The sequence below is a fragment of the Dendronephthya gigantea genome, unplaced genomic scaffold (genome assembly GCF_004324835.1).
Source record: "Dendronephthya gigantea isolate DGI-Jeju-01 unplaced genomic scaffold, DenGig_1.0 000080F, whole genome shotgun sequence".
Classification (NCBI taxonomy): Eukaryota; Metazoa; Cnidaria; class Anthozoa; order Malacalcyonacea; family Nephtheidae; genus Dendronephthya; species Dendronephthya gigantea.
In genome coordinates this window covers 84,543-97,231 of record NW_021163090.1, presented here as the reverse complement: position 1 = coordinate 97,231, position 12,689 = coordinate 84,543, and the positions used below count along the sequence as shown (strand labels likewise).

General features: G+C 35.5%; 4 protein-coding genes across 4 annotated transcripts; 2 read left to right on the top strand and 2 right to left on the bottom strand.

The window, feature by feature from the left end:
• Window positions 1–9: 9 nt before the first annotated feature.
• On the bottom strand, window positions 10–565 carry LOC114532738 (LYR motif-containing protein 4-like). Its single transcript, XM_028554315.1, has 3 exons — window positions 460–565; window positions 208–328; window positions 10–104 (listed from the first exon to the last, which is right to left on the bottom strand). The coding sequence occupies exons 1-3, from the start codon at window positions 537–539 to the stop codon at window positions 54–56; spliced, it is 252 nt and encodes an 83-aa protein (XP_028410116.1). The 5' UTR covers window positions 540–565; the 3' UTR covers window positions 10–53.
• A 439-nt stretch (window positions 566–1,004) lies between these two features.
• LOC114532743 (E3 ubiquitin-protein ligase AMFR-like) lies at window positions 1,005–4,514 on the top strand. Its single transcript, XM_028554322.1, has 12 exons — window positions 1,005–1,335; window positions 1,450–1,542; window positions 2,065–2,229; window positions 2,313–2,465; window positions 2,568–2,608; window positions 2,687–2,819; window positions 2,895–3,028; window positions 3,116–3,229; window positions 3,344–3,593; window positions 3,671–3,802; window positions 3,932–4,191; window positions 4,368–4,514. The coding sequence occupies exons 1-12, from the start codon at window positions 1,147–1,149 to the stop codon at window positions 4,390–4,392; spliced, it is 1,689 nt and encodes a 562-aa protein (XP_028410123.1). The 5' UTR covers window positions 1,005–1,146; the 3' UTR covers window positions 4,393–4,514.
• A 373-nt stretch (window positions 4,515–4,887) lies between these two features.
• Window positions 4,888–9,512, bottom strand: LOC114532742. Its single transcript, XM_028554321.1, has 24 exons — window positions 9,348–9,512; window positions 9,188–9,280; window positions 9,046–9,104; window positions 8,809–8,930; window positions 8,630–8,703; window positions 8,455–8,512; window positions 8,230–8,319; window positions 8,013–8,139; window positions 7,866–7,927; window positions 7,661–7,786; window positions 7,390–7,471; window positions 7,209–7,323; window positions 6,935–7,114; window positions 6,776–6,842; window positions 6,638–6,678; window positions 6,469–6,554; window positions 6,285–6,324; window positions 6,179–6,215; window positions 5,830–6,075; window positions 5,642–5,757; window positions 5,462–5,502; window positions 5,235–5,348; window positions 5,105–5,170; window positions 4,888–4,980 (listed from the first exon to the last, which is right to left on the bottom strand). The coding sequence occupies exons 1-24, from the start codon at window positions 9,394–9,396 to the stop codon at window positions 4,906–4,908; spliced, it is 2,166 nt and encodes a 721-aa protein (XP_028410122.1). The 5' UTR covers window positions 9,397–9,512; the 3' UTR covers window positions 4,888–4,905.
• A 60-nt stretch (window positions 9,513–9,572) lies between these two features.
• Window positions 9,573–12,401, top strand: LOC114532674 (probable aminopeptidase NPEPL1). Its single transcript, XM_028554233.1, has 12 exons — window positions 9,573–9,824; window positions 9,899–10,087; window positions 10,187–10,444; window positions 10,527–10,608; window positions 10,676–10,824; window positions 10,889–10,966; window positions 11,094–11,194; window positions 11,263–11,317; window positions 11,401–11,568; window positions 11,649–11,769; window positions 11,838–11,905; window positions 12,085–12,401. Exons 1-12 carry the CDS (start codon window positions 9,672–9,674, stop codon window positions 12,187–12,189), a joined length of 1,527 nt encoding a protein of 508 aa, XP_028410034.1. The 5' UTR covers window positions 9,573–9,671; the 3' UTR covers window positions 12,190–12,401.
• Window positions 12,402–12,689: the final 288 nt, after the last annotated feature.

The window sequence follows — 12,689 nt, the reverse complement described above, 5'->3', positions numbered from 1 at the left end:
ATCCTGAAGGTCAGTTTGTTGCTTTCTTGATACAGTTCATTGTGACTGGAATGTCATGACTCTATAATCAGCTTAAATGTGCCGTACATCTTATTTAGTGATGTCTGAAATACAATCACAAAGTTAGCCAAAGGTGAGAGGTGATGGTTCCTTGTTGTAGGAGGGATTGTGTTTGAAGGGTTCCTGGGTCAAATAAACAATTATTACCTGTCTCTTTAAACTGTCTAAGTTCTGATGAGCTTTTATTATGAAACTTCTGACTTTCTCAGGATCCGTTTCATCTTTATTTGCACGAAAACAGTCCCTTACTTTGCGTAAAGCGTATAATCTAGATGAATCAATTCATGACATTGTCACATTGAAGATATAGGCGTATTATTATCATTTCATAATTCCATATCCACGTGTGCAGGTAAACTATTTATACTAGGCAATTGGAACTTTCATTAGAATACTAACCTGTAGTTATAATTGGTAAAGTTATAAGATTCTCTTAGTAATAACCGATATAAATGAAGCACTTCTTTTCGAGCTGCCATTTTGAATGTATAATTAGACTTGCTTCCACATGGAAGTGAAGTTTTTCAGCTGGATTTAGTTCGAGAAACTATTTACAAATAAATGCAAAGAATATCAAATATTGAAATATATATATCAAAGGTGTTTTACTGCCCTAGCGTCAAGAGAGGCCTGAACTGATGAAAATATAGGGTCCCCATTTACATCTGTGTACAGTGAAAAACAACACTATTAGTAATTAGTGGTTTCCCACAATTTGGAACTCAGTTTTTTTGGTTGTTTTCATCCACCAAATTGACGTTCCGCCTTTTTTCGGAATTTCACTTTCTGTGTTTATTATTTTTCTACATCAATTTGGTTATGGTAAGGTTCGAATCAGGTTTTATGTGAGATTAAGGATAGCCACCGCTCAAATTTTAACACATTTCTTGAATTTCGCTCCAAATTGGGAATGATGACACGTCAGTTTGGTGTATGGAAAGAAGGGAAAGAAACACTCCGATAAACATCAGTGAGTCATGTTCGGTGAGCTATGACAAAGCTGCCTCCCTCCAATATCAGAATATTCCCACATTTATTGGAGCTATTAAAAAGTATTTTACGAAGGGATTTAATATATTTAAACTCATGGCTGTTGTATTATTGGATAATCTGCCGCTGCCTTCTCTAAAATCCTACACGATAGGCAGCTTACTGCTCTTTATTTTAGCTACAATATATGGCTACAACTTCAACAATGAAATTTCGGATGATATAGATCAAAATGTTTGGCAAATTATTACTTCTTGTATGGCAAAAGATCCGTTTTGTACTTGGGTAAGTTCTCTTTTTTCTTCTCCATTAAGATTTTGGCCTTTTTTTTAATTTAATTTGGTCGAAGTCTCGTAACATTAATGCATTATTATATTTTGTTATGTCTTCTAATTTTAGTCTACCGTGAACATGGTTTATTGTGGTTTTTTCTTGATTGGAAAGATAATACAAAGATTCGTGTTTGGTGATTTAAGACCGATTGAATTGCAGGTATATTACCTAAAAATGATGTAAATTGTAGGCAAAATTTTGCCAGATTTATTTTTGGAAACAGTCCTGTGTATGGTAATTACGATGGGGATAATTATACCAAATTGCAACGTATACTTTCAGACATTGATACTATCTGTTAATTTCAAATAATTAAGTAATATTTATTACTTTGTAAAGACAAATTAGGATCGAATGGATGAAATATCAGACAATGAAAGTGTGTATATATTTGCACAGTTTATCACAAACAACCAATGAATGCCAAATCATGGGGTTTATGAGGAAGGATTATATGACACAGATAAACAACAATGCAGATAATAGATGGCTATGAGCCAACATTTTGATGATAAACCTTCACTAGAAAGTCAATTATCATAGTATATTTAATGTTTGAGCATGTCACCAGGTTTTTGAAGCATATCACATGGTGATAAGTTATTTCTTGGCAGTATTGTATGCAAGTAGAGCCTTTAGTAATAACCAAAAAGCTAATGTACTGGATTTAACTTTTTTTAGCACATCAAAGACAAATTCTGGAATTTCATTTTTTATAAATTCATCTTCATATTTGGTGTTTTAAATGTGCAACAAATGAATGAAGCGATGCTGTGGTGCGCTTGGTTCACAATTATTGGCTTCTTTCAACTTTTTACTCAGTTGTGTTATGATAGATTTCAATATGTGAGTATTCTTTTTATAACTAGGTTTTCAATTTGTGTAAAGTATTATTTATGAATGTAATACTGAATCTAAATCTTTATTAGTTATGTTATTCTCCATCAACGACCAACATACAACATGGTAAGGTTGTGGCACTTCTCACTGGTATCATATTCTCTTGCTGTGCATTGACTGGACTCTCCTTGTATGTTGGACAACAGAAAGATATTCATGTCTTTTTCTTTTTATTTTGTGAGGTAAAGTTATTAATTCACTGATACAAATGTTGCCAGCTGATATATTATTTCCTATGAATCCTACCACCATCTATTTCACACCGGTATACATTATATTTTCAGGTCAGTCTTCTCTCACTGAAAGTCCTCCATCTGGCAACAAAGTAAGCAAAGTCATTAATTTCATGAGAATATTACTCACTTTGTCATTTAAATTAATAAAATACAACTTTGCCATTTAGATACACCATTCATTTATTGGACCTAAAGAGTAATTCAGCATTACAGAACCACAAAACAATTGCATATTATAGTGACATTGGATTTGATATGACAATATTAATTGTAGATATTGTTTATCATATATACATGTTGGTGAGTGTGACAGTATGGTGAAAAACTTTGTAAGAATCATTTGAATAATGAGTATAATTGTTGTTTATTTTGTAGATTTATTCCAATATTTTCCTAAGTATGGCCAGTTTAGTGCTTTGTATGCAGCTACGTTCTTTGTTTCATGATATAAAACACAGATTAGCAAAACATCGCAAAATCATAAGAGTGAGAAAGATTGTGGGACAGAGGTAGGGTATCTGCCTTGGGGCTTGCTGAAATTTTAGCAACAGGCAAATGAAATGACATGTTTTCGTTTTATTTTCCACCCAATATAGGTTTGAGAATGCTTCAGTTGAAATGCTGGAAGAATTATCAGACAATAAGTGTGCAATTTGTTGGGAGAGCATGCAAAAAGCAAAGAAATTGAAGTGTGGACATTTATTTCATAGGTTTGTTGTTTTTCTCAGCTGAAAATTATGTTTAGTTCCATTTGTCATCCACAAAACATGCAGAACCAATTGGTGAAGTTTTTATGAGCGAGATGTTTAATTTTTTCCCCGTAGTGACTGTCTATGTTCCTGGCTAGTTCATGATTCTTCCTGCCCAACATGTCGTCATTCGTTGGAAGAAGAAATGAAAGATCCCAGTGAACAAGGAGATAGATTGCCAAGAAGAGCGTTGTTGAGAAATCATTTCTTTCATTTTGATGGACGACAAATTGCAAGCTGGTTTCCAAGTTTCTCTGTTGAAGTTTTACACACGAGAGTTGCGAATGAGCTAACACAGATACCTGAGAGCAGAATTGATACAATGGTGGGTAGAATGCTTGTATGATTGCTTTAAGAAAATACAATCATCATTATTTGATGATGTTTTTAATCTTCGCTCAGGCACATGAAGTTCAAGCAATCTTCCCCAACGTACCAATACACGTGATACGAGCTGATCTGACAAGAACTCATTCAGTGGATATCACGAGTGATAATATCTTGGAGGGGAATATTCATATTCCCGCTGCTCCGGTAAGATAAGAAATCAGGTTTATGTATTCGTGTTTTCATGATTGTTCAAGAGCCACCACAATCATTGCAATGGGCCAATAATTTTCAGAATACCTCAACCTAAAGTTGTCTTGGTGTGAAATTTCTTAGGCATTAGAAGACGTGACTGGTGATGACACGACACTTGTTGAAGAGCAAGAAACACCTGTTGATACTCCGGAAGAAGATGAAAGACAAGCAACGGTTTCTGAGGATATTGTAGTGTTGGAAGAAAGAGAGGCAGAGGACACTAGTTCGAGGAGTAGGGCGAGCGAGCGCGGCACGTTTGGAGTTGATTTTGCTGAACAAACTGGTCAGCGGCAAACATCTTTGACTGATCGTAAACAACAAATGTTGCAGAATGCCAGAAGGTAAGTTAAGCTAACTCACCCTTGAACTCGTTCAGTGGGAGATCTCAATTACCTCGTAGCGATTGATTCCATGAAGAAGATCTCTTGATACGTTGAATCAGAATTGATCAGTAGAAACACTACGTCAACCTAAGTGAGAAGAATATTATTGCTAATGTACGATTATTTTATTTTAGACGATATTTGGAGAAAAAACCATAGTTTGCCTGAAGACTTCACCTGTAGGTCTCCTGAACTATGACGTCATGTGCACCAGAATAGACTTGGTCCCAGGGAACACGTCAAATTGGCAGAAAGAGAAGTATTTTCATACGTATATTTTAGAATGGAACGATTTTTGTAGACACGAAATGAATAGAGATCTTGTAGAATATCTCCTGTGGGAGCATGAATTACATCTGACAAAACATTTATAAAATGTTGGTTTTGTATATCAGTATCTTGCAACTCAGACACGCGTTATACATATGTACATCAATAATTTAATGTAAACACATATCACCCCGTATCGAAAGGTAATATTGCTCTATATTACACACCTCTCCACCGTCATAATAAAGCGTGTGTGTTGTAAACTTGTATACATCACTGTGACAAGAATTTTGGGACATTATCATGAGATAATACATATCTAATAGGTAAATATTTGTAGTTCGTTGTTATATTTAGTTTTGATAGAATCGATAGTTATTGTTGTGTTGAAAATATATAAATTTATGAATCCTTCATTTTGTGCTTTGCTTTTCCACCAATTTTGCTTGCATGTTGTCGTTTTTCAAATTCAACAACCTAGGCAAACGATAGAACCAGTCAAGTTGCCAGCGTATCATAAAGCAAGGTACTATAACGATCAATGCAACGTGGTAAGTGTACAGTGTAGCTCTACACAGAAGTACATAAACCTATATTCTACCGTAGCAACATTTGACTCCGCTAGTCTTTTCATTTCATCATTGAGACCTTCTGATGTCTTTAGATCCTAAATGTAGTGAAAATTTTATTATAGTCCGTCTGAATATCTGTGAAATATCAATCTGTCATACCTGTAAAAAACTCTTGCAGAGATAGTACAGTCTCTCGGAACATGTTGGAAAATACGTTTCTGTTGGATCGACTCCGTATTTGAGCAAACATCTTTTTACAACTCGGGCTAAACGCTGAAGGTGGTGAAGAGAATAAGTCATTGCTGGTTGTCTATTAAGACAACGACTAAAGCGTAAATCATGCAAGCAACTTTCATTAACCGTATTATTTAACCGTAAATACCTACCCTTTTATGTCTATCTGACCGTTTTTCCTTGGCATCTGGAGCTAAATAAAGTTTTTTTTCAATTTCTACTAGAATGATCACAAATCGTGGAGAAAGTCTTCAGTGAAATGGTACGTTCATTTGGTTAATCATTTACTCAATAATTCGTGTTCCTAGCATCTACTAATATAGATTGTTTACCCTCTGGTTTATCTGTTTCGTTAGCATCAAACGATCTTCTCTTCCTCTTTGCTTGTTCTTGTCTCGTTGCATTCAGAATCTTTTCATCAGTCGATGATCTTTTACTGCTTTCTTGCCTGAGCAAAATATTTTCTAAAAACTGAGGTTTTGACTAATCTTAAATGTGAAGATCATCAATCTATTCTTACCTTGTTATCTTTGTCGATTTTTCTAATTGTTCTAATGGAATATTTTGTGACATTGATGCGTCCAACTCGGCATCTGTATCAACATTGATACTCGACGTTTCTGATTTTGATACTCTGCGTTTGACGTCATGTAACTTAGCTCTAGCAAGTGTCTTTGGAGTGTTGCATATTGACAACGTTTCATGTTTTGGGAGCAATCTTGGAAAGGAACCAATGGTGCTTGATAAGGCCTTGTCTGAACAGTATCTTAAAAAATAAATAAGCTGATGTTGAACACTGCAATATGCATTCTGGTGTCAAAATAGTCTTTGGTATTCCTTCGACTCTTTCAAATTTCTATCTGACTTACTCCACCCCAGCCTTTCTTCCATGACTTTCCTCTGTTTCTGAATAGGAAAGAATAATTGATAAAACCTTTTTCTAACAATTGCATTTTGAACAGTTAATGTTCTAACCTTTCTGATTCATTGTGGAAACCAGCTGTTTCTCTTCAATCTTAAAATAAAGAGTTGAGTTACCATACCATACCATACCATACCATACCATACCATACCATACCATACCATACCATACCATACCATACCATACCATACCATACCATTTTGAAATACTTTCAAATATCAGTTTCATATACTACACCTTTTTGAGAAGTGATTTTAGTTCTTTCTTCATTGGTTTTCCATCTCTGGTGAAATGTTTTAACATTTCTGAAGCATCCAAATGAACTGAAGGTATGAAAGAAAAGACAGACTGTAATTTTGTTCAGGTATTTTTCAAACTGAGGATACGAGAAAAGAGACTGTATTACCTGCCAGTGAAAACTCGCTCTTTAATGGACTTCTTTGTGAACTGCAGTAAAGAATGAAATGGTATTCGGATGAAATCTGGGGCAGCCATGTGGATACCACGAATATCTCAATTTACTTAATGAAATATTTGGTCGAACCTTTCAATCAAGTCAAGTAATTGTAGCCACTTTCGTTCCTGACATTCTTCATATTCCGAGCTTGTTTCTTGAAAGAAAAAAACGATGTCAACAATTCTTTAATTTCTTCCTTTCTACGATAATCTTCACTTTCACATGACGCGTGTTTAAAAAGATTACCTGGGGCTGTGTTCTCTCTGATGCTGGGAAATATAGCTTGGTAAACAGCAAGCAAGGACTGAAGCTCGATAAACGCATCGTCAGCTCGGAGAAAATAGGCAAGAAATATCCCAGCTTCAACTGGGTACAACGCCAGATAAAACGTCTCGTTGACAGGATACCTTCTTTTTGATAATTTCTCTACACGAAAATACACGACGTGTTATATTTGCAATTAGCACTGGTCACAATTGGAAACTTTGTTTTGTTGTTGTATTAGAGAAAACATTTTTACCATTTTGTGGTCCCTCTGATCCACTGCACATAAATTCTATCCAATCTTTTGTACTTTTCGTTCTAACTGAGTATTTTCTATCATAGGTTTCAATTGATGCCAATATTACATTCTCCTTGAAGTGAAACGATCTTTTATGAATTCAAAACATATTTCCTAGAAAGATGAATTATCGACGCACCTTGTTCTTACAAATTTCTTCAAAATCTAATCCTTCAGTTTCTTGGACTTGGAAAACTCGCTTCAGCAAACTCTTGTGGTATCTGACCAAGTTAAGTTTTGCATTTTTGCGTCATAGAATGAACTCCGAAGTTGTTAATATTTCATGTGACATCCTGGATTTGGAAACGAATGGGATGAACTAAAGGTAATGAATCGTTGCATCTGAGCACTCATTCCAGATGTATTGGAGAGGTTTTATTGAAGCTGACTGATTTGGTTATAAAAGATACAACAAAAACTGTGATGGAAAGATCCTCCAAAATGGCACAACATCTTTATTCATTTCACAAATGACCTTGATATCCTCAGCAAGAATATACTCATCTTTTCCACCAACAGAAAATGTATCATCTTTGCTGTAACCAAAAAAGAGCAAGTGTAAGTGTAATCAAGTTATTCACTACTGACCATGTGAAGTCAACACATCTTGTGCACCTGGGTTGCAAACTTGATGGTTGAAATGGACTCAGTCTCGAGAGACACCAGTTTTCATCTATCTATATTGAAAAGAAAGATTTAAATGAGAAAACTAAAAGACAGCTAAAGGGTAAGAGAAAGCTATTTTATTCAGATTCCAATCACCTGTTCATTGGCAAGACATTCTAAGCAACCTTTCCAGACAACATTATTATCTTGTGGCATTTTCTCATCTTGGTCAACCACATATCTTCCATGAGTGCCAAACCATTGATCTGTGAATTCACTTTCGCTGTATATTAAGAGATACAAAAAATAATATTTAATAACATACACATGCAATATATATATAGGAAGCTGACAAGTTTCATCAGGATGTTACCCTAAATCATTTGTAGGACAAACAAAGGTGATTGAAGCTTGGTTCCACATCTCGAGTCGTTTCAAGGCTCCATGTAGAGGAGTATTGTCACTACAGGTGTGTATTAAAGAGTTGCTTAATGATACTGATTGAAAACTGGAATTACTTGTAAACCTGATAAAACCACATCGGATATGAAATTAATTGTTCTTTAGCTGCAATTGTAAGCCTTATAATTAATATTACCTGGATTCTATACAGAGAGGGTGGCCACATGTTAGCCAGTAAATGTTCCAAAAATCTCCTAAATGAATTCACAATTGCACGTCAATGAACCGAAACCTTGTTGGTGTGTGATTTGTACCATGATGAATTGTATGGTGCAGATGGTAAAAAATTATCTTTAACATATAGTTCTTACTTATATCTGTTTTTGAATCAGCAATGTTGTGTAATTGTTCTGCAATTATCTCTGCATAATCAAACTCGTTGAATCTTCGAGAAAAGATAAAAAGCTATGTTTTATTGATCGAGCTAAAAGTTAAAATCCTCAATGACACAATACATAAATCAAATGTGAGTTGTCCTCTAAATAATTACTTGATTGCATTTAATTTTTTCATTAAGTTGTCCAGAAGCAAGCTATGATGGACAACTTCAGCGAGATTGAACCATTCAGTTTCAGATATTTCATTCTTCACTCCAGTCGTTTCTGAGGCATCCTGAAAACTCACAACGGAAAGAATATAGCACGATCTGCAAGCAAGTTGGTCTATCTGCAAGAGTCTACTAGGTACAGCTCAATCTGCATGGTATTGGAATCAACTGTACACTCACCATTGGTAGAAGTAGTTGAATGAGATGCTCATTTGGGACCAGCAATTGCTCAGGTAACGCTAAAATGAACATACGGAAAACCCACCTAATGTATGGACTATGGACATTGCTTTGAAGGATTTAGTTCATGTTTTACACTAACCAGTAGAAATATTATCTGCACGCGATCTTGGCATATTTGTTACTAGCTGTTTCCATAAAGTCACAAATAAGTGTGACAAGAAACTATCACTCCCTAAAAGCAAAAAGTTTTTAAAATATAAATGACAGATGAATGGCTTTCAGACAATGTGTGTCCATACCTTTGCAGTTCTTGCAAGGACTAGGAAAAACGATGTTGAAGCTACACATGATGATCGAATGAACGATTAGAACATTCGAAGATGAATTAAGGTAAGTTCTTGGGCGTGGTGGGTTCGATTTTCCTATTCTGTGTGCCTGTACCCACCCTTCAACCCCCTTCACAGAGTGGGTTTCTTCCAGGGGGGAGATCTGTCCTAGGCTACTTCCGGATCGCGTCATTAGTACTTTGACTAAATTGTGATCATTTTTTGCCTGTTAACTATTTGTATTAAACAAAATAACTTATAAAACTTAAAGATTATTAAAGTAACTTATTGAAAGAGATGGGATATACAGTTGAAATAGAGTATTCTCGTGAGAACGCAGTACTAGATCCTAAAGACAAACAGTTAGTTATTGCTGGTCAACCATCTTATTTGAAACAACTGCATTTTGATGAAGTATCTGGGAAGTTTTCTGGTCGTGTTAGTGAAGAGGTTGAAAATAGGTATTCGTTCATCGTTTAAAATATTATATCAGTTATTTAGATCATGAAAATTTTACATCTTAGGTTTTTCATGAGAGTATAAGGTCATTATCACCATCCATGGCCAAACCTCATTGTTGTAGTCTCTGGTTATGTCAAGCATACATTGGAGCATTACCATCACATTCAAGCAGGCATGATTCCCCATGTCGGCCTCATTCCCTAACAGCATTGTTAGCGAGCATTATGAGTGGTCAAGATGGTACAGTATTGGTGAGTAGTGACACATGTTGTTTGAAATCTAGTCTCTTCTGCTGGTACTAATAATTCATTCATTGGTTGTCTGATGGAGTAAATCCTGTACTATTCCAGATTGTTTGTGAAAGAAGTCATATGTTTGCACTTGGGTGTGCCGTAGCTCGTGCTTTTCCACTATATTCCCGCAAAAACTATTTCTCTGCAAAAAGACAGTCGACAATCACAGTCGAGTTTTGTTTCAAAGGAGACAATACTAATCCACCAACTGATGCAGAAATTTCTTGTCTAACTGCTGCAGCTGAAGGCATAAGACTAGCAGCTAGGATTGTTGATTCACCCTGCAATGAGATGCATACAGATGCTTTTGTGGAGGTATTGTAAAATGTTTTACAAATTGTAAGAAAAATTAATGAGTATATACACTAGATAATTTACATGTTAAACATTTCTTTAGGAGGTGATCAAAGTTGGTAATGAATTAGGGATTACACCCGTTATAATCCGTGGGGAAGAACTTGCAAAACGTAACTTTGGAGGTGAGAAAAGGATTATGTTGTTTAAGTCAAGTAGACTGACTTGACTGAGTTTTTGGATGATATTTAGGACTTTATGGTGTTGGTAAAGCAGCAACACATCCTCCAGCTTTGGCAATATTGAGTCATAGACCTGAAGGAGCTGAAACCAGTGAAAATATTGCTTGGGTTGGAAAAGGAATTGTCTACGATACTGGTGGACTTTCAATCAAAGGAAAGGTAAAAAAAAAGGTTGGAAAAGCTTAAAAACATTTGTAGACTTCTCTGAGATTTTAATTTTTAGACAGCAATGCCAGGAATGAAAGCAGATTGTGGTGGAGCTGCAGCTATATTAGGAGCTTTCAGAGCAGCAGTAAAACAGGTGAGGAGCAATTGTTGAATTCTCTTTGCTCAAGTCTAAAATAGCAAGTACTAGCAGAACAAGGTAGAACTAAAGATTAGGGTCCATTCTACATTGACGTTGACTATATCATCACATAAATTTGCAGGGTTTTAAAAAGAACCTTCACGCATTATTTTGTCTGGCTGAGAATGCTGTAGGACCACTGTCCACTAGACCTGATGATATTCATGTGTTTTATTCTGGAAAGTAAGTCTCATCTTGCTTAATTTCAGTTAATGATGTATTGGTAATATGATTGATCAATATTATTTTAGAACTGTTGAAATAAATAACACAGATGCGGAGGGTAGACTGGCTCTAGGTGATGGAGTAAGTAACCCCTTTGGTTTCCATTACATTTTACAGGAAAAGTGATACCTCTACACCACTATGAGATTTTAAACATTTCTTAGGTTGCCTATGCAGCAAAAGATTTAAAGGCTAACATAGTGGTTGACATGGCAACACTGACTGGTGCTCAGGGTGTGGCAACTGGACAATATCATGCAGCTGTTGTAACTAATAGTGAAAATTGGGAGAAGGCTTCAGTCTCTGCTGGAAGATGTAGTGGAGATCTTGTGGTACTGTGTGAAGCTACTTATTATTTCATTGCCATTAAACACTGTTGTTTGTTCATCAAAGTTTCTGTTTATCATTTTAGCATCCTCTACCATACACTCCTGAGCTGCATTTCCAGGAATTTTCTAGTGCTGTGGCAGATATGAAGAATTCTGTCAAGAACCGTGATAATGCACAGAGTTCATGTGCAGGATTATTTATTGGTATGAAACACTTACATTTTTTGTTGTTTATTCACTTAAACAATAATGAATGTTATGGTCACATTTAGGTGCACATCTGGGTTTTGATTTCCCTGGTGATTGGGTGCATTTTGACATTGCTGCAACCGCTGTATCGGTACGTTGATTTTCATTCATGTATATATGTACGTACATACATGAGCACTACATGTATACATGAGGAGGGTTTTTGGGATTAAACTTTGTTTGCCGAATGACAGTGTTTAATGAAACATAATCAATATTGGTATTGAAATCTTTTTCTAAAAAAGGAACTTTAAATTTCTATTCTGACAGGGAGAGCATGGCACAGGTTATGGAGTTGCACTTCTCTTGAGCCTGTTTGGTAATGATTCTGATAATCCACTTCTTAATGCTGTGGCCTCTATGATGGGACACTAAGGACAGATATCTAACATTTAATTGTAGACCATCCTAATTTTAACTATTATCAATACCTATAATATCAAATTATTTCCATAATAGTGAACAATCCTAAAATTTAAAACTGGAATAACATTCCTAAAGTTTGCATGGAAACCTGCTAACTCACAGTTTAATAGCAAGAAGTTGACCAAAGCAGATTCACTTCATCAATAACAATTGAAAAGAAAGTCAAGTGAATAATTTTATTTAATTGCAAAATTCTGTCTAGTCAGTCGAAACCGACCTGTCGAAACACAACGCATCACTTTCAAACACAACGAATTACTTTCAAACACAACGCATCACTTTCAAACACAACGCATCAATTTCAAACAACGCATCACTTTCAAACACAACGCATCACTTTCAAACACAACGCATCAATTTCAAACACAACGCATCAATTTCAAACAACGCATCACTTTCAAACACAACGCATCACTTTCAAACACAACGCATCAATTTCAAACACAACG